The 21357-nt window shown below is 33.2% G+C and overlaps 1 protein-coding gene across 1 annotated transcript in view; it reads left to right on the top strand.

Moving 5' to 3' along the window:
- LOC138321203 (chordin-like) overlaps positions 1-21357 on the top strand; it is a 62687-nt gene that overhangs the window by 36903 nt on the left and 4427 nt on the right. Inside the window, exons 7-22 of the mRNA XM_069264713.1 lie at positions 1403-1544; positions 2855-2983; positions 3532-3611; positions 4046-4184; positions 5974-6086; positions 7923-8057; positions 8355-8511; positions 10385-10608; positions 12397-12510; positions 12848-13033; positions 13480-13573; positions 13804-13964; positions 16329-16443; positions 16928-17002; positions 17138-17223; positions 19363-19432. Coding sequence (XP_069120814.1) covers positions 1403-1544; positions 2855-2983; positions 3532-3611; positions 4046-4184; positions 5974-6086; positions 7923-8057; positions 8355-8511; positions 10385-10608; positions 12397-12510; positions 12848-13033; positions 13480-13573; positions 13804-13964; positions 16329-16443; positions 16928-17002; positions 17138-17223; positions 19363-19432 — 2020 coding nt within the window. The remainder of the gene's footprint in view (positions 1-1402; positions 1545-2854; positions 2984-3531; positions 3612-4045; positions 4185-5973; positions 6087-7922; positions 8058-8354; positions 8512-10384; positions 10609-12396; positions 12511-12847; positions 13034-13479; positions 13574-13803; positions 13965-16328; positions 16444-16927; positions 17003-17137; positions 17224-19362; positions 19433-21357) is intronic.

Raw genomic sequence — 21357 nt, 5'->3', positions numbered from 1 at the left:
AATATATGTTATGGCAATGTGACTTATCATGTGCCGTCATGTCGATTTGAATAGTTTGAAATCAACATGTGAATATGAAAGTATACTTATTCCGCCGAGGAACTTTCAATAGAAATATTTATGACAGTGCTTTTAAACAAATAAATATCAATTTGTTGATATGAAAGAGGAAACGCTTTGATAAGTTTGCTTCAAGTTAGTGTACACTGTACAATTTGTATTTAAGTACTGATTGGATAAATTCTTCCTACAGTAAAATGTATTGAACTATTTGGTTTTCTTTTTAAGATTTATTTTTTAAATTGTTTGAAAGTAATTCGTAATATGACGATAGCCGGTGTAATCTCTATATCAGCTTTACTTACATACCGGAATAAAATCACACTTAAATAATTTCACTATAAATAGAAAACATGCACCATTTGGAGATAATTATAATACTTTCCGGATCCCGGCACCAGGTGTTGATGAAAACCCTACCAAGTTAGATCGTACCTCTATCCGCTATGCATGAAGATAATGTGTGATTCGTGGCATCCGTCAATCCATGAACCAAATCCAGATTAGCCGAGTCTCTAACATCAGGATATTTTTCAATCGCCTAGTTATACTTTTTAATTCGTTACAGCATGTTAATTAAGTTTACGTGATACGTTGAATTGTGCATATTATCAGAAATTATATTTACGTTTTTATGGGTTATTAAACTGACGTTGATAGATGCAAATAAATCTCGTAAGATGAACTAATCATGATATTTAGGTGGGGCAGTCGTATAACAGTTTGCATCATCATATTGTCGTTGATATTTAATTAATAAGTTCATAAGTTTACAAAAATAAAAGTTCTGATACAGAAAACATTGTTTGAGCACAATAGTTTCCATCTTCAGGTGATTGTGATGTCATACATTCTCACAGGAAGGCGGGCCTTATCAAACGACGTCATTTCAATATCTCAATTCCTTCGTATTCCCAACCGATTTGTTACTTCTTTGTTATACTGGCGCTTTTAGTAATTTGAATATTTAACAAAGGCATCTGTCAAATACATTTTGTAAGCGTGCATAATGAACCAAAATAATACCAACTATAATTTATAAAACAATCGCATTTTATCAAAATTAGTTTTATTGGAATGACAATATTCCAATAAAAAATAAATGAAAGTAGTTGATGCAATGCGGAGCGTGTGTACTGCCGTTTACATGAATAATCAATTTAGAAGAAGCTTGGCCCTTATGTACCTTATCAACCATGATGGAGTCCAGCTTTAACTACATTTGTATAGCAAGTTTAAACAACAATTTTTAAACCCAATACCAAAGTTAATTCCGTGTTTTAATGAAGACTTTTATTTCTTTATTTTGAATGTTTCTTCATTTTGCATTGTTTTATTTCAGTATTGTGGAGAATGGACATCAATACCGTTTTATTATCTACGTTATTTACATAAAAAGGAAATCCTCATCACTATAACAACCTTTTCATATCCGGAAGGGGAAGTAAGCGGCAGACCGGAAGTAGATACGCGAAAAAATCCAGGTATGTACTATAACTATATCAGGAATGGGTTCAATTACATAGCAATGTAATTAATTAAATTACACATTACATTTTAAAATGGCATTACAATTATCATTACCATACATGTATTTTGCAATGTAATTTATTAAATTTCCATTACTTCACCAATGTAATTAATTAAATGACACATTACTTTCAGTTTTTAGTAAAAGAAAAAAACTTGTATCCCACAAGGACTATATAGTTACTATATAGTCCTTGTTGCTAAAGGTGACCGTTAATTTCTTCAACAAATAATTCATTGTGCAATTCTTCCTCTATAAATGTATTGTTGTAATTGTTCATATTGCGCCAGTATAACATATATTACATTATCATCCTTGTTTATTTGACAATTGATGCCAGTTAAATATATATAATATGATTCAAAATAAAGATACGTCATTATTAGGTTTTTATATCAAAATCATGTATGACATCCTTTTTTGAGTTAACTTCCATGCCGTTTTGATATTAAAGGGACAATTCAGTCTTAGAGAACATTAGAATTTGTACATATATCGGAAAAACCTATTTCTAATGGAAATAAGATCAATCGGTTTTACTGTGACATGCTAGAAAAGCCCATGGTTGTGAAATGCGTGTGAAATGTTCAAACTCGCTCGCTGTCCGCCATTACATATGTGGTCGAACATCTTGTATGCCGAACCCTTTCCTTTGCTCGTAGAGTAATGCTACTTTTGTCCAGAACTGCTCCAATCGCTCTGACAGTAGTGTGTTTACCTTATTATGTGAATTCAGTGGTTATGTAGTTCAATTGTTTAACGTGCATGACTTTGGCTCGGGTATGGGTACAACATACATATTGTACCTGCTTAATCGTATTGATCAACGATTTGTAATTACAACGATATCAATTAAAATACTAATCAATGACGTGGAATTTGTCAATATTTTATGTTATTTATTTCATAAGAAATGTAGAACAATACATCAAATGTAGAACAATACATCTATTTTGCTTTTGGTAATGTAAAAGAATTAGCCTGAGTGAATAGTCCCTTTAACTTTTAGGGTTCTGAAAAATACAGACGGTTAATGCGGACATCCAGTGAAGTGTGAATGTGGACACAAAGTTCATTGCGAATTTTAGCCAAACTTTCATAAAATGTCTAGCATAAATGTTTAAAAAAACTAAACATCTTTCTTTTAAAGACCTTTTTTAACGTTTCCAAAATTAACCCATTATCGTATATTACAGGAAACCTGAGGCAATATCAAGTACTTATGCATTTTTTCTTGCATTTCTTTTTACATTTTGTGTACAGAAACATTTGGTGCACTATTGGTATCGCCAAAGTTAGACGGAACTGGCGGATATGCAGCTTTAACGTATGGACTAAAGAAGAAGAGAATATCGTACACTATCATCCATGATGGGCTATTTAACAGCAAACGTAAGGCGATACTGATTGGAATTGCACATTTCACTTATTAAAAACTATAATGGCTGATAAGATATATGCTGTATATTTAGTACAAAGCATTAAGTAATGGTTCTGTACCACATGTCCGTCAAACGTTACCAGTGTCTCAGTGGCACTGTGTCAAGGTTAGCGAGAACATCGCCTAGATTTTGTTTTATTCTGTAAAACTAGAGAAAATTGTAGTTTTAATCTATTTTGAATTTTTATGTTCATATATCAAACAATTGTCTTAATCATCATAATTCAGTATAGACAATGATTTTACATTAACTTTTCATTTTCTTGCCCCCAAGGACTAAAGAGTATGAGGGTGAATTCTGGGCTGAACAAATACTCACTACCTTATTGAGAGTAAAATGTCTGTATTGATGCCATTTTCACCAATACTTCACAACTTACAGTTATGCTATGTTGAGTTGATAACAATTCCATTATTGTAATATATGATTTACTGTACTGCATGTATATCTGGGAAATGTGGCGTTTGAATTTGATAAGAACTTTATTGGTTTGTTCAGGTAAACGACAAGAATATTTTATAACGATCGAGAAGAGAACAAAGATTTTACATCAAAAGACACGAAAAACAAGAAGAAAGGTACGAATCGGGTGACACTTTCTTTGATGTCTCTATGGTAAAGCTAAAACAAAATATCAAATCTACAAGATAAGGATTAATGATTCTGTAAAAAATGCCATATTGTAGGAAGTGTTGCATTTATAGAATGTACTTTGTAAAATAGTCAGTAGACATGTGACAGCGTTTAGCTACCACAGTTTAATATTTTTACAATATGGTATCTGTTCATTGTCGCTACATTTATTTTATCATTGCAGATATGATGTTACGGACAAATGTGCATCAATGGCAATATATAGATCTTTCTCGTTCATCTTAATAAATGTAAAAGTACAGACATTTAACAATGCCTCGTTTATTTCTGGTCTTAATGTTCATTTCTAATGCAAAATATAATCTTGTTTATGTTATATTCATGCAATCATATTTAGAATAATTAAAATTTCTTTCAGAATAAGATGAGAGGTTTTTGGAAAAGCACTAACAAGAAAAATCGTAAACTTTTGGTGCGAGGAAGACTTCGTCTACGTTTGACATCGAAAGGGGGCAGCAGCATTATCGGCTATATAAAGCCAGTGTTTACGTGCGGAAGTAAGTATACCTGAAATGTGTGAGTGAGTGTGGGGGGTCCTGGTGCGGCGTACAGAAAGTCTACCTACAGGTTGTACCGTCAATGCTAGCTGTGGGTAACGCGTGCACGTTATGTGCGTTTTATTGCAGAAACTCTCAGAGTTGTGATTTATCCAATTATTGCATTCTAAACATTTTAAACTGACATGGTCTTAATAGGAGCTTTAAACCTTTTCGTAAGTAGCTTCGTACATTAGAGATAATATTCAATAAAGAAGAAAGTGTTTAAAATGTTTTTTGCCAGATACAAAGAATAAACGCTACCCCATACACTTTTCTCACTCAGACACGATTAAAATGATACTGTTATATTACATATGTATATCCTAGCATCTCGTATTTAATGTCTTCATTATCTTAGCATTGTGCGATCATAATATGCATCTTAATTTTTTAAGATGTTATATATTTTATTTTCAAAATCAAGATTTACGTAAATACTATAGGACATTGTAACCTTAGGACCAGTCATTCTCTCTTCTGCCCATGCTGAAATACACGACTGGTTTGCTAGTTATTGTATTGTGTGATAATGCATTTAATTGTACATTCGGACCTTATTGGGGCACCAATGTAAAAACTGATAAGTAGGATAGTTAAATGAAATCAAATGATCCCATTTCAAATCGAAATATACATTATATAACGAAATATTACGCTGGTCTCCTTATGAATTTCGCAAACACGTAAAACCGCAAAAATTAATTAATTCAAGTGAAACTTGAAAATACAACAGATACAGCAGCAACACTTTAGTTCACTGTTCTTAACAATACAAAATGTAATTCTTCGTGCATAATCAAAAGGAATTTGGAATTGAGGTATTTTAAGCCGGTATATGTCTTTCATATTTTGCTTAATACAAGGAGTAGCTTGTCATGGCAGAAGTAGGATGTTATATATATTACCTCACAAATCTATGTCCATAGCACTGTCGCATCAAACATTTTTTTGGCGATTTCACACTTTCTTTCAGTGGAAATTGTAGCGTTTTCTTTGGTTCATTCCTGAAAAATATAAATCTCGAGGATTATTACATACTTTCAACTTAAAATTGTAATCATGTTCCAAAGAGAAAAACAGTTGTAACTCTGATGTTAGCCCACGCTTGATAGGAAATGATGAGCCGAATATCGTTTACATTTTACTACAAATTGCATGGTGCAAAATTGCAATATTGAATTTGATATTAACGTGTAGGGAAACTATGTTTAATCATTAGTGGCATTTTTGTATTAGCTCAATCATTCCTTCGTCTCCTCTGATCTTCTATATATAAATCATTTAAAACTTAGACTCCACTAATAAAGTGCATTACATTCCGAGGATTATTTTATACTATGCACATACCATAGGGATGTAGTTCGTTTGAAGTTTGGGAATATAAGAGCGTAAATTTAATTTTTTTGCTACCTTGACAGTTTGATGAATGAATAGTAATGATAAGTTTGCAGTTCATAGAAAAGTTGTTTTAAAAGTTAAAAGCCCTTAGTTACTTGCGACTTCTAATAACATCATATGATTTTGTATGAAGTACCCTCCATGAAGCCGCGGTATCTTTTGATTATAGATTTAATAAGAGTTTATCGGATGCCCTTCAATCTTACAACCTAATCCCTTACAATGCAAAAATCTTCCTTGACTGTAATTATGTTTAAGCAACACAAATTTTGCACAATATCTTGATAGATAATTATTAATGTTTCAATTTTAAATAATTACATTAAAACAACATCGACCTCTCGTGCAGCTTACCAAGCGGTGTTATCGACTGGTCAGTCTTTGCATGGCCGACAGGGACCGTTGGCCAGTGCTGGATCTGCTGTCTTTGATGTTCATGATAACGGAGATGTCGACTATAAGGTATTGTTTTGTTATGTTGTTATTATTTTTTATCTAAGAATTTCAGCAGAAAATCGCGTTTAAATGAAATTTGCACGTTGAAGTGTCTGCGCATTCTTGTCTTAAAGTTGTATTCTGAACCTGGAATTAGTGTTATAATGTAACGAAACGAGAGTTAATTACTATCATCACGGGTAAGAAATGAGGATTGTTTTTGTATGTGGTCAATAAACACAGAAAAATATAAAATAATACAATTTGTTATAGAAAACGAACTAAGAACAGTCATTACTAAGCACAAATCCATATCTAGGCATATCTACTGTTGTATGTTGGTGAACATGTGTGTAGAGTGACATTATAAAACTATTTAGGAAACCATAATCAACAAAGCCGCGAAAATTAATAGCAATTTTTAGCTCGCCTATTCGAAGAATAGGGGGAGCTAATATTGTCACCCCGTCGTCGGCGTCGGCGTCGGCGTCGGCGTCAGCGTTGGCGTCCCATTTCACGTTAAAGTTTTTGAGCAAGTTTCTGTTTTGTCAATTGTTTAAGCTTAGGTCATCATAAATGTTTATGATTTTATTTTCCTAATGTGTATGGATGCTGAACGTGATAATACAACCAATTTGGGGCCCTTTTAGGGAGTTTTTGAGTCTGTTAATTTGTCATATTTCCATGTTAAAGTTTTTGAGCAAGTTTCTATTTTGTCTATTGTTTAAGTTTAAATCATCATAAATGTTTATGATTTTATTTTCCTAATGTGTATGGATGCTGAACGTGATAATACAACCAATATGGGGCCCTTTAGGGAGTTTTTGAGTCTGTTAATTTGTCATATTTCCATGTTTAAATAGTAATTACTTGAACATCAACATCTTCTGAATAGGCGAGCTTTGCTGTTCTCCAACAGCTAAATGTCTTGATTGTAAAGTATTCCCTTCTCTGCTACATTGCAGTTATATATGAGTAACCACTTGGTATCATTATAATGTAAGACTTTTGATTATTTGGATTTTAATATTAAATTTTATAGGTGTTATGTAAATAATTAAACAGAATAATTTAATTTTCATAACTTTCCTTTTTTCACTTACATTGGTATAGAAGACTCTTTGTTGAAATTTACTAAGGAAACGTAGTAAACATATATTACTTCATAAAATCTTTAAAACGAAATACGTTCCAAGTTACATAATAATATATAGGTGATACCCTCTTTTACCTTTGATATACAATACCATAAATTTGCTCCTCCGCCTACAGAGCATAAATAATTTTCATCATTTGAACAATAATTGGTGTTTAATCGTGTATATATATGTCTAATTAACACAAAAAATAATACAAAATAATTTTTGGCGTTGGTGCATGAGCAATCAGTACTTAATTCCATATAGGATATAGTGCCACGGTTTTTTCCGGGATGCAATTAATTATTTTTTATATTTTCAACTTGAAGTAAAATTAGAAGCTCAAACTTTACAATGGCGGTAATGGTGTAAATTAAGTAACTTTTGTAACCGAAGAAAAATACTAAATCGTCTGCTCCTGTGATCGTCATCAGTACCGAAAACTAGTTGATGGAGTAATATGGACATTTCGACACCTATGCTATTGTCCATTTGAACCTGGCGACTGTTGCCTTTACTTGATTACATGCGATATCGTGTATTGTTTTATATTCTTTATTATATTGTTATTGGGAAATTATTGAAAGTATTATAGATGAATATAATTTGATATGAGTAGTTACTTTTCAAATGAGAAGCATCTGTAATATTGATAAAAAAATCTTTCAAATGTCATTTTGTGATCAACTAGCTGACAAGACAACATGTCAAACTTGTCTTACAGATCAGACTGTTCAACATGCAAAACATTGTTACGAGTATTAGTGTTGATACTCCGACAAAATCTGGATCACGGAATAGTCGGATGAGAGATGTTATAAGGACATATGTTAGGAACGGGACTTCATACGACGGAATGGTAATGTTTACAAGAAACCAGATTCTCGAACCAATGCTTAGCCCTAGACTTGTATACCTACTCATTTTCATGGTCTTACAATTACGTTTCATCCACATGGGTTTTGGTATTGATATCTTCATCATTTATTTTGATAAAAATTCACGAATGTAATCTTCGCTAAAGTATTTTGATGTGGAAACTGCGAAATTTATTAACCGCGATAGGACGTATATATGATATATATTATTGTTTTTATTTAAGATTAATTAAGATGATTTTTACAGTTGAAATTAATTCTTTCTTACATTTTTTCAGGCGACTGGTAAATTGTCAAAGCTGAAGGCCAGAGACATAGCCTTATTACAGGCAGGAAAACTCCATATCAACGTGGCGACAATAGCCAACCGGATCAGTGTTCTACGCGGAAGTATACAACGCCTGGACTACTTAAGTCACGTGAATATATTTCAAGGTAAACAATCTTCGTATTACATCATTTCCTATGTTTAAAGGTAAATTGTTTATATATTACATCATCACTTTTATTACACGATAAATTGTTTATATATTTCATGATAACCCCTGTACTTGAATGTGTGTGGTATTGCATTCTATGAAACATTGAAAATTAATATTTCCTTGAATGTAAATATTTTTTCTTCTTCAATGAGATTTATATACATCATTGTACACAATCACGTATTTAACTTGGTAAAAGGTGCAACTTAACATCATTGCCAATAAATAAAACCTAAACGAATACGAAAGTCATCAAAATATGTTATGACCCAAAGAGTAAACATTATGTAAGTTGGATGTTTTATGCTAAAAGTAACATGGTCTAATTAAATCTTGTTTCCGGTAGAAAGTAGATACCTCAATGTAATATAACGTGGTTCGGTCAGATGGACAGGGATATATCAACCACAGAAAGAGTTGCCGAATATTGACGGCCAGAATATTTCATGAGCGCTAGGATAACCCTGTTCACTCGACAATACGTATTTTTTTTAACATAAACGATCTTGAACAGATTATCGCAATGATTCGTTCGCACATTTTACATATTTGCAATTTCTATGTAAAAATGTAAATGATATACAAAAAACAATATAAGCTCTGTCATTTTAACGCACAATTTCTGACGTGAAATGCGCTGATAAATGTACGTAGTTACTGTTTTCATATCACTGTTATCACAGGAACGTCTTAATACGTTTAATAAACAACAAACAAACTACGCCGTCGTCGCTAATATTGGTATCGCATGTATTGATGACGTCTCGGCATTGTCTTGTGCGTGTGAGCTGTCCTTTACCACGGTTAAAGACAGAAATATTTTATGACGTTTTGTGTATTGTTTCATGGAGAGGACACTGGCATATTGAAAATGAGAAGGTCTTATAATTTTAAATACGAATTCAGTTATAACACCACTCAATACGTCTATTGTACAGGTGAATGTAGTAAATGTTGCTTCCTATTTTGCTTCAAAATTTCAGGAATTTGGTAATTTACACAAGAGTACAGAATCCATAGTTGTATAAACACCATTATTTCTAAGGCAGTTTTGGATTATGAATATGGCTATATTTATGTGATTACAACAAAATTGATAAGCTACATTAACATATGGCGTTCATTATTACTATAACTTCAGAAATGTTCCTACAAAAATCTCCCTATGATCAGAGACGAAAATGACGAAGGCATATCTACTGTTGTATATTGGTGTGAACATGTGTGTAGAGTGACATTATAAAACTATTTAGGAAACCATATTCTACAAAGTCGCGAAAATGTATAGCATTTTTTTAATTGGCTATGATTACGAAACCGTGTCAATGCCTTTCGACCGCATTATTGTCATAACTTAACTGGATTTGGTTCACATTGCACTAATTGTACTGAGCGCATTACTAAAACGTCTGTAACGTTGGTACTGAAATGTCTTGATTGTAAAGTATTCCCTTCTCTGCTACATTGTAGTTATATTTGAACAACCACTGGGTATAATTATAATGTAAGACTTTTGATTATTTTGATTTTAATATTATATTTTATAGTTGTTATGTAAATAATAAAACAGAATCATTTAAGTTGTCATAACTTTCCTTTTTTTTCACTTACATTGGTATAGATGACTGATTCTATAGTAGTCTATGTTGAAAATTACTAAGGAAACGTAGTTAAAATATAATAAATTCATAAAATCTCTAAAACGGAATACGTTCAAAGTTACATATTAATACAATAGGTGATAAACTCTTTTACCTTTGATATACAAAACCATATATTCCTATTCTATTCTTATTTTTAAATATTGTTATTTTTATTATACTCAGATCCTCCAACCATGTTGATGTCTACCAAGTCGTCCCCGACTGGAGTGGCCGGTCATACATGGATAACTGTTGGGGACGACTGTGTATTACACTATCAGATAGTGTTGTCCGGCTGGAGAGGACAGGATGAAGATCTGACAGCGCTCATCACGGGAGATTATGATACTACAGTCAGCACCAACGCCATCTATACCATTATCATCACAGACTTCCACGATGGCAAGGTAACTTATTTTTTTTTTCATATAAATGCTGTCGAATAATGTTAATATCATTGTGTGCTTTGTACATTTTGGACGACCCGATGTCAAAATAGTCCAAAAGGATAGTAGCATCCCATTGCCTTAGGGAGACTCGAAATTTTGAACTGGAAGTGGATGACTTTTCGATCATAAATGGCGACTAGATGTTTGTGACATATGGACACGAGAATAAAATCATAAGTGAAATTACTTTGTTATATGAGAGAAAATTTGTTATATGAGAGAAAAGAGTGAGTGAACAAATCTTCGATAAACTGAACAAAATTGGGTCATCGCTTATACATATTCTATCACTTTTCCTCTACTTTTTGTCCATTGTCAGAAGAGTTTTTTGTGTGCAGTAGATGACTTTGACTTCACCGTCTAAATGTCTTCTCTTATACCCATCTAAGTGCCTCAATGCCATCTGTCTTTTTGTTCATTATGCCGGTGTCATCGCATTGTACTTCAGTGAACTTGAGGGTGTAAACCGTCAAAAATAAGAAGACTTTTGACGGTCCCTTCATTTATTTTGTTATCGATGACAACGGTTAAAATTTCAAATATGCAGATATGCCCATTCCATGGCATTTGAAAGTCAACAGGTTTATAATTATAACCGCGATATATGGAGACAGCACTGTTTCCATTATTTTATTCAAAATTGAACACTAGAAAAGTACTTCACCTGTTTAAAATTATGGATTTTTGGGTCTGAATTATGCATTCTGCAATATTTCCTACTTTTCAAGATGTATTATGTCCTACTTTCAGGATGTGTTAAAACCTATCACCATCAGGAGCCATTTGTATCGTAGTAGAGTTCGAAATGGACGTTAAACAACTCTGATGTAGTCTTTATTAAAAAATGCGACTAATCTATATGAATTCTACTTATTCTTTTGATGAGATGTGAAGTAGGGGTATCGTTATGAAATTGGTTCCAGAATGATTACATCATTATAAAAACATATAGAATATTTACGAAGTGGCAATGTTATAATCTCCTGTCATTATCAATCATATTTAAATATATTGAATATATTAAACAGATGTTGTTTATGACGGAGTGGCTTAGGGTATTAGGGCAGTTCATCAAGTCTTGATTACATCGAATTCAGGTGTAAGTTATCCCCCATTAAAATGTACTGTGATATATCCGTGTAATAATTGTGTAGAGAAAACAGAGACATTTTACATCCACTACCTACCTCAGAGCAGCAGATCTAGGAATGCTTTAATCAGTGATGGTGATCTTATGTAATAGCTAATCATTTGATGGCTTGAATGTGATATATCGGTTAGTCGTATCGTCTAGAATTTTCCATTTGTTACCAAGCATAATTTATCAAAGTTTTACATAAATATTATAAATAAATCTACCGCACAGATAACTTTAGATAATGATTAACAAAGTTGTCAAACTTAAATGTTACTGATAAGTATGGTTACATGTTCGAGCAAACATTTTGCTCGATTAAGCTGGTGTCACGAATATGATAATGAAGTCATAATTTCAATAATAAGAAGTATTAATCAATGATGCCTGGTAAACCCAAGTAAAAACTTTCCTAAACTTTGGATGGTGTCCGTGAACGTTTTGATGAGATAAAAACCAAAATAAGAAATTATACAATACTAGAATTGCCGACGTTGTTAATGGCATATTTTATTGATTTCGCACGTCATTGTAACGTTTCGGATTTTCCCCGTGTAGTTAGATGGAATTTGGTTGATCTGATTCCCATAAATACTTGGTCTTGATTTAAGGCACGTGGAACAGTTGCAGATATGTCTGAGGAAGTTTTCTTAAGTCTGAATAGAGGGACGTCATTCCTCCATATTGAGGTTAAAGGTCAAAGGAAGGGAGAAATACGCACAAATGTAAGTATACTATTTATGAATCTGAAACGTCTTTATTGAATATAATCGCCCAAATTTCTGAATTTGATTATAGCAGTTTGATATTTTAGTTTCCTTTTGTCATCGCATGCATTGTGTATTTTAAATCATTGTTCATGGTGATATGGAAATTTGAGCATTAAGTATACCCGCTCATTAAAGCTGACCACATGTGCCAAGTGCCGTTGAAGGCAGTATAAATACATTCAATGGAAATTGTGAATTGTTTTATTTCTTGAACAATGTCCATTATTATCAGAATATTATAAGCAACCAACATTTTACCACAAATTCAATTTCACTAATTTTCTCATTGCAGCTAACAATTCCAAATAATTGTTGGCAAGTTTTTAACGATCAGATACCAGATGTGTTTGTCGACGAGTATGGTAATCCAATCACTACCCATAATCCTCGGCTCAACTGTAGATATAATGGCGTCGTCTACAGAGACAGCGACACCTGGCGACAAAACATCACGTCATGTGCAACATGTATCTGCAATGTGAGTACGCTCTTTAGTTTGTCACAACTCCAACTATATACCTGTTTACTATATAAACGAGGTTATTGGTTCGTATCATGAGCAGTATTGAAGATAACCATTCCAAATCTTTGAACACCTTTATGGAAATTTAAATAACATAAAAACACATCGCAAAGTAATAGGCTTGTGCAATTAAATAGAATAACATGTTCTTTCATTTCAATTACGAAATCTAAATAAGCGACTTGAACGTATGCTTTTTTAACTGTTTCACTTCAGCTCCTCACAATAAATAACCACGTTACTACGTACACTAGGTGGCGTATGTATCGCCAATTCTTCAATTCTTTTCTTAAAAATTGCCACCATACTATAGACAGAGTCTGACTAGAGTCTTACTCGATTTACATTTTACTTCAAACTGAATTCTTACATATTCTAAGATCTAAAATTGATACTTTCAGAGAGGAGATGTACAGTGCCACCCCGTTGTATGTCCAGAACTGACATGTATGGTAAAGAAAATGTCAGAAGACGGATGTTGTCCAGTGTGTGCTGGTATGACAACATTATCTATCAGAGAATATTCAATTATCTCTAACTTCTAGAACGTGAGGAGGATACGCTAACTTAAAAAACTTCAATACCAAATTGATATAGCATATTCTTACATTTATTGTATTACATGCTGTTATTGAATGAAAAAGATATGCTAATTGCCTTACATTCGTGTATTCCTAGTGAGTTTGGTTGTTTAAATTTCATGTTTTTCTTTTTAATCAATTCAGATGATACCTATCAACACGAAACAGCTGAACTGGACGAAGCTCCACAGGCCAACTCGTCTTGTTATTACCCAGGGGACAAAAGATGGCACCCAGCAGGAACGCAGTGGTACCCGTATGTCCCACCATTTGGATATGTCACGTGTTCCATATGCAGTTGTGAAGTAAGTGTGCACGTAACTATAGTAACGACAAAGTGATAATTGTTTAGGTTTTGTGTAAGTGCAATGTATAACATATTTTACCAACTGTTTTGTTTACATCTTGCACTTTCTGTATACACTTCAGTCGCGTTCCCCTTTCAATGTTTTAGCCTTAAGTTTGGCATACAATTCAGAGACGAAAATGCTTCATATTGTAGTTTCTTTTGGGCTTAATACGAATGTAATTGTGTTGTGCTATATTTAGAAAAAGATAACACATATATGCAGCTTAAATACAAATACAATATACACAAAACGGGTAGCATTGTTCAACTGGTTAGCACTCGGCAAGCCTTGTTGTCTCACAGACGTAAGCTGTAGAAGCCCCTAAGGGAACAGAAATGTCAATCGGTTCTAACGAAAATTTATTTGAACCATAATTTCAACGCATTATATTCTACTTTTCTCCTTTTGTGTTATTCGTATGGCTGAAGTGTTGCCTATTCTGTTTACGGCTTGTGCTGTAGTTTTCCAATGTAACATCCATTTATTGTTTTCTTTTATAAATCTCTATTATAAAAGTATTTACCTCTTCTACAGTTTGTTAGCAATATTAAACATCTTCATAATATGAGCAATTAGCGTAATAGCCTCCTTTTTCGTCTTTTAAACCACATGTTTTACACGAATTGAACACTACAAAGGACCACTTGCAAAATGCTCTTGACGAAACATTACTTCAATTTGTACTGTAAATATAATGAACATTATACATGTTACCCAAACTGAATTTAGAAGGCCTGTTTAGCACGTCCAAGTGTCTAAGCATGTAGAATATGTGTTCCTCGCCATTTGCACCTGGGATAAATTGCTCGTAGAGAATCGTTCACATCTCATTGCTAGGTCGGTATGTTTCCGGAATCTCGCCAACATAAGTACCGCCATGTTACGGGGTTGTAATACTAGCAGATGTTTCAAATACTTTGTTTAACTTATAATTATTACCATAATGATCTAGTGGTATACCATTTTGATTGTACCTAACAGGTTGCCAGTTCGAATCCATTTCCATGCACTATGAAAAGAGAGTTCTTTAATGTTAGACACATGGCAAAGTAGACAAAAGGGGAAGAATTATAGAATCGTAAATGGGTGTCAGTTGAACAGGGATATCTCAATCCGAGTAAAAGATTTAGGCTTGGCAACTCGAGGCTCGAGGCTTGCCGATGGTTGACGGCCAAAATCGTCCCAGCTTTTTCTTCGTGTCATTATCACAGGAATGCACACCTCATGTATTGATGACGGGATACCACGGGATATCCCTGTGAAGTATGGGAGCAACAAGGATTTACATTTATCCTATTCAAATATGTTGTTATTTAAAATGCCATATTGCTGCCATTATAATGCTCTAGTGGTAACTGCTTAACAGTCCTATTAGCTATGTAAACCCTATACTCCTTTAAATGTCGCATGACCAATCGAGACTCCCTTTTTACGATTTTCTTTATCGCAAAATACGCACACATTATACACATGCAACACAACGCATACACGAGAGGTTGTCTTTGAATGACCCTTTCTGTTAATAGGTAGTTAATCTACCAACACAAACATAGAGAATACATGGTTAGCATCTTACAATACAAGGTTTATTTTGGCTTTCCTTGTCGAGCACCAAAATAAACCTTGTGTTGTAAGATACTAACCGTGTATTCTGTTTATCCTGCAACTATTATGACATTCAAAACGCAGAAAATCCCAGTTATTCAATTGGTTTCGCCCGAAGCGAGACGCGTCTTTGATGCGGAGGAAAAGATTAATTCATTAAACTGAATGAGTGTGTACTCCTTTTTACTGTCGTGGGAAATATATAAGCGCGTTCACAAACAGTACCAGTAATTCTTTTCAGTGTGTAATATGACTGAAACAATATGAAAATACTCAAACAATATGAAAATACTCCAAAAAATCAAAGAATTACAATTATGTAATTTACAATTCAAACCTTTGTCATGAGCGAAGAAAGAGACGACACCGCCATTCGAGCTTCGATATTGTAAAAATGACGTCATCCCGTTGAATGTGGCGCCACGTTTTAGCGGAACTGATTGACGTTTCATTCAAAGGTAAAAGTGCGGGGTCAAGTTAGAAAATGTTCCGTAAGATGTAGAACAAATTCACATGATCATATTGACGGATAAAGCATTTCGTATTGACGGATAAAGCATAAGTTTATCCGGCATTAGTTATCCGTCAGTATGTGCTGCAGTTGCAGGATAAGATCTTATACCTGTATTGTCAATGCAAACTCCGTTCATGTAAGAGGTGATATTTTTTTCATTTTACTTTCTAATGGCTATATTATAAATGTTTTTAACACAGCCTGGCAGTGACTCTTACAAATGTGTCCGGAAAGAATGTCCGGCATTAGAGTGTCCACGTTCCCAGGCAATACGACTGAAGGACACGGACTGCTGTCAGACATGTCCACATGCTGGTAAGTTTAGATACATAACACATTAATCAAATAATTATTGGTTTTACTAATATTGACACTGAATCCACGAAACATTACTATTTGAAAGAGCTATGTTCAAAGCACGTTTCGCCGCGAATTTCCGATTTCTAAAAGTTGCCAATGAGATGGGCATAAAGAATTATTCTTTACCTGTAAACTTTATCTTCGTCAATAATTATATAAGCCTCGTTGAAATAGAAATATCGTGTGTATTTCTTATTGACAACATAGCAAGTGTTATGAGTATCATACAACCGTTTTCACTCTTTATCTGTTTCGGTGCACATAGCGATAAATAACGTTGTTGAATTAATACAAATCACCTGAGTATTTTTTTTCGGAATTGAAACCGTCTTCACATGTTCTATGCGTAGTCGATATATTATCATATTTGTTATATATGGGTAGTAGATATATAATCATATTTATTATAATGTGATATGTGAAATATGTGTGACATCAGTTTCAGAACCACCAGCTCCCAAAGAATCTGCCACACTTCCGTCTGTTCTACCACCGGAACTACCACAGAAGAGGGGTAAGAAGCAGCGTCCTAATTATATAACAATATATATGATAAATATATGTGACTACTGATTCAAGATTACGTTATTGAAGTCATTAGATACTAAATAGTGTATCATTGATTTACTGTTATTTTGACGCATTTCAGGATGTTCCGAAGAAGCCCGAGCAACAGCGCAATGGAGTCGTGTTCCGCCGTTTGGCCTACGGAATTGTTATGTCTGCAGATGTCGGGTAAATATAGAATCTGATTATTAAAGACGCGCACGTGCTTAGAAGCAGTCCTTATGTCAGCACGTGTCGAATTCACGCGAACGAATGGCTGATTCTTGTTTCTGAGGTTATTGTGTAAAGCTGTGAAGATTTCCAAAATCTTGCATCTGGGACTGATTTTGTAAAGTACAAACTTTCTTTTGACTGGTTCTTATATACCATCATGTACTCACAGAGAAAAAAAAATATTTCTCTCTAACGATAATATGTTTATTATCTACTCACAAAATGTCCCAGTTGTTTCATTACGCTCTACTATAACTATAATGTAACTTACTCTATTCCGAGTTCATTTTATCTGCGTTCTCATTAATTCTTTGGATTCATATTTGCGATTGCTTTTTTTTCTTGCAAACGACAGCATAAATACTATCATTTGTTAGATGTGTTTGCTTAGAAATAACAGAAAGGAATTTGAATTGTTTCTAGCTCTTTTCGCATATTAACGTTAAATAAATATTCTAACTAAACATCGCTGTACATATATTGTACTCAATCATACCAAAATGGTTTGTATAATTTGTAATGTGTAAAATTTAATCATTTTAACATTCTCATATTATATTCTATATAGATACTATTAATGTTTTATGACATTTAAAGATTAAGATATTTTATGCAATGGAGATATTTAAAACACAAAAATCACAATGTCCTCTCAGTAACCGCGAAATGATTAAAAATTAGAGTACTGTCTATAGCTTGTACAGTGAACTTGTCATTATTGTATTGTATAGTATAGATATATATGTAATCAAAAACAAAAACAAAACACACACAAAAAAACCAAAACAAATACAATACAAACAAACAAACAAACAAAATGCAAAATACTTTAAATGTTTTGGTATGATAGTTGGTGATTCAAAATAAGTAATAGAAATACATAGATCATGATCAGCTTCACAGCCTCAACAAAACCCAATATAATTCCTTCGAAAAAGTAGATTGTAAAGAGATGTTTAAATCGATCGCGCACCAAGGAAAAAAATAATTCGTTTTAAAATTTGTGGTTTTGCGAATATTTCAATTTTATTGATTAAGTGTCTAGATTTCACATTAATATCGGTATACATTTTGTTCATTTTTTGACAGTTTAGTAAACCGCCAAAAAAGTTCATCCTCCAAAAAGCCTTTTAGTTTATAAGTAAACTTTTGTATGCGTATTATTGCATGTGTGTGGCTTCCAATCATATCTCACACTGAGAATGTTATCATTCAGTGCGCGGACATATAATCTAGCCCAGAAGTTCTCAGTATGGCTCTGTAGTTTTTTTCCCAACTATGTGTGTATCTAATTGTTACCGTACAGAAACTCACCCTCTTCATTGCCATTTCCGGAACATCATTTCATCTTTCCATGGCAGAGTAATGGCGGAAATTAAATTCCAGTCAAATTTCGCACGTTTTCTGATGTTATGTACGATAAAATAGAACATATTCCCGTATAAATGTATGCATTATATTCGATTTACGCTGATTTGCCGCGCCTTTTATTGTTATGTTCATATAAATGTTACCATGTTACATTTTATATGGGAAGTTCTCACTGTTCAGGATCTGCTTGCCTCAATTAAAGGTGTTTTCGCCCTCGCACAACATTCGCACCCAGTTAGTGTATTAACTTAATGTGTTGCTTTACTATGCACCCTAGTGTGGTGTCAAATGTATCACTCTCTGTAATCCATTACGCATAAATAAAGTTACCAAGGGTTCCAATTCAGAGACATATTATAATAAACTGTTTCTATGTTGATATGTAATAAGTTCACTCTCTGTAAGCTATTACGCATAAATAAGGCTATTAATTCAAATAAGAATAGATGGATTTTTTTATTTATTATATTTAGTTATTTGTTGTTTTATTTTATTTCTTCGGTATCTTTTTAACCAATAAACGACAAGGTAGTAAATTTAAGGCTTGTGTTATCTTCATAACAAATGTGACACCTATATGTCACAAATACTAACTGATGATCACGAGGTCAACAGTTTTGAACCCCCATTTAACCGAGCTCTTGTGTTCGTTTTCGTTCGTATTGACTGTTGGGTATAGGCGATCCTGAATCTAAAACTAACTTACCATCTTTATCATTGCAGGGCGGTTCCATCAAGTGTCGAATGAAAGAAAGATGTAATAAAAACAATTGTCGGAACTGCAAAACTGAAGGTAAGTGTAACAGTTGTTGATATACAAGCAGTAAGTTTAAAAATATAAGAAATTATACCCTAGATAAGTGTTATCTACATAGCTGACAACATATCACCAAAGAAATATTGTCTTCAGTATCCAGGAAATAATAATTAAGTATAACTCAAAGTTATCAATTAAAGCAGAATTAGTCCTGTCTGTCAATGCATATGGCTGATGGACTATAAAGCTATCGTTGTATTATGTATGAAAGAATATTAAAACGAAAAAGAACCATATAGTTTATTTTTTTAAATGTTTAAATTTATCATGCAAATAACATTTGTTTTACAATAAATGACTTAATGCGTTTATGTTACATCAACCATCACAATAAGGATGATTAATTTATAAACTGTTAATGGTTACTTGCACCAAATAATTTATTTCATTGAAATATTTGAATTTTATTTTGTCAACTTTTTTATGATAACAGATTTCGATTTTTTTTCATATAGGGCCATGACATAAATTATATTCAAGTCATTCCTTATAATCTATATTTCTGTGCAAATCGTCAACACCCAAATTTCATGAGGGACTCTTTATTTTCTAAGAAATCACTTCATTATTGTTCATCCCATCAGAAGCAACATCATAAAAGATGCCACTTTTTCTGCATTACGAGATGATAACATGAATTTTAATTCCAATCAAATGATCACTACAAAAAAATATTAAATATTCTTATATCAATGTTTCCGATCGCATTCTTCATTGCCTCTTTAATGTCAACATATGCTGTTGCTCCGGGAATTAAAATATAGCTAAAATCTGTTTTAACGACTTTTAAAATACGTTTTTTATGTTATTTAATGGTGAAATGTTTCCTGTCAAAGAAGTAGATGTGATTATGAACATAATATACAAATTCAACCCATTCACAACACGACACATGTAAACACTTTGGTAATTAACGCCTTAATTGCGTTAGATAGTATTGTGTTTGGTTGATGAACCCTTCAAATTTGAATGAAAAGCTTTCCCATATTTTAAACACTAAGCCAGTAGAATGTTTCCCGTCTGTCCAATTCTGTCGGCTGTGTTGTATAATCCACTAAAAACAATAATATAATTCCTACCTACTCAGGCCAATAAAAACATAGTGCTAGCACGTTACAAATTACTGATTGTGTTTGCACTTTCTCCGTCGTAATCCTTTATGGTTTCCTTCGTAATTTGCCGTCATTCCCACAGATTTTGATGTCTTAATGACAGCGCGTCTCGTCTTTTATTATAATTTTCCTGGTTGTAATTCAATCTCGGAAAAAGCTGGTGTTCATCAGTTTCTGTATGCGCTAAGTTTGATAGGTTTCATATGGCCGATATTTTTTTTCTTTTTGATTATAACGTTCGAGTTCAGCCTTAGTGCAGCTTTCCACGCTTTAAAGCTAGAATCGTTGGCTGAAGTTACACCCACCTTTCTCATAGACTGAGATCTTAAAATAGAGACCATGATAAGATTAGATTTGATCAGAAATCCCACATGTGATGCAATAAGACGCTCTAGTCGAAGGCCACATGCTCATTATTGTGAATGCAAACATATGTAAAGATATTTCACGATATATCAATGAGATGAGAGCTGTTGATTTTAAGCTATCATGTTTATGATGAAACCTATGGGTTGGCCGAATAGTTGGTATATGATGGGGGTTCGAATCCCATATCGGACAGTTATGTCTGACCATGTGTAGGTCGATTATTTTTCGATGGATACTGCACCTTTCTGCCATACAATTGTACTTTAACCACTTCCTTTGCGCGATCTCTTTACATTACGAGTTGTAAGAAATACCAGAAAATGTTTTCAGTTTTCTATATACATTATCTATACTTTTTAGCTATAAGATATTGATGAAAAATAGTCAAATTATGAATTATGATAATGAAGAACTGAACTG

This window comes from Argopecten irradians, chromosome 1 (assembly GCF_041381155.1).
Source record: "Argopecten irradians isolate NY chromosome 1, Ai_NY, whole genome shotgun sequence".
NCBI lineage: Eukaryota > Metazoa > Mollusca > Bivalvia > Pectinida > Pectinidae > Argopecten > Argopecten irradians.
This window is presented reverse-complemented; position numbering and strand designations above follow the sequence as displayed.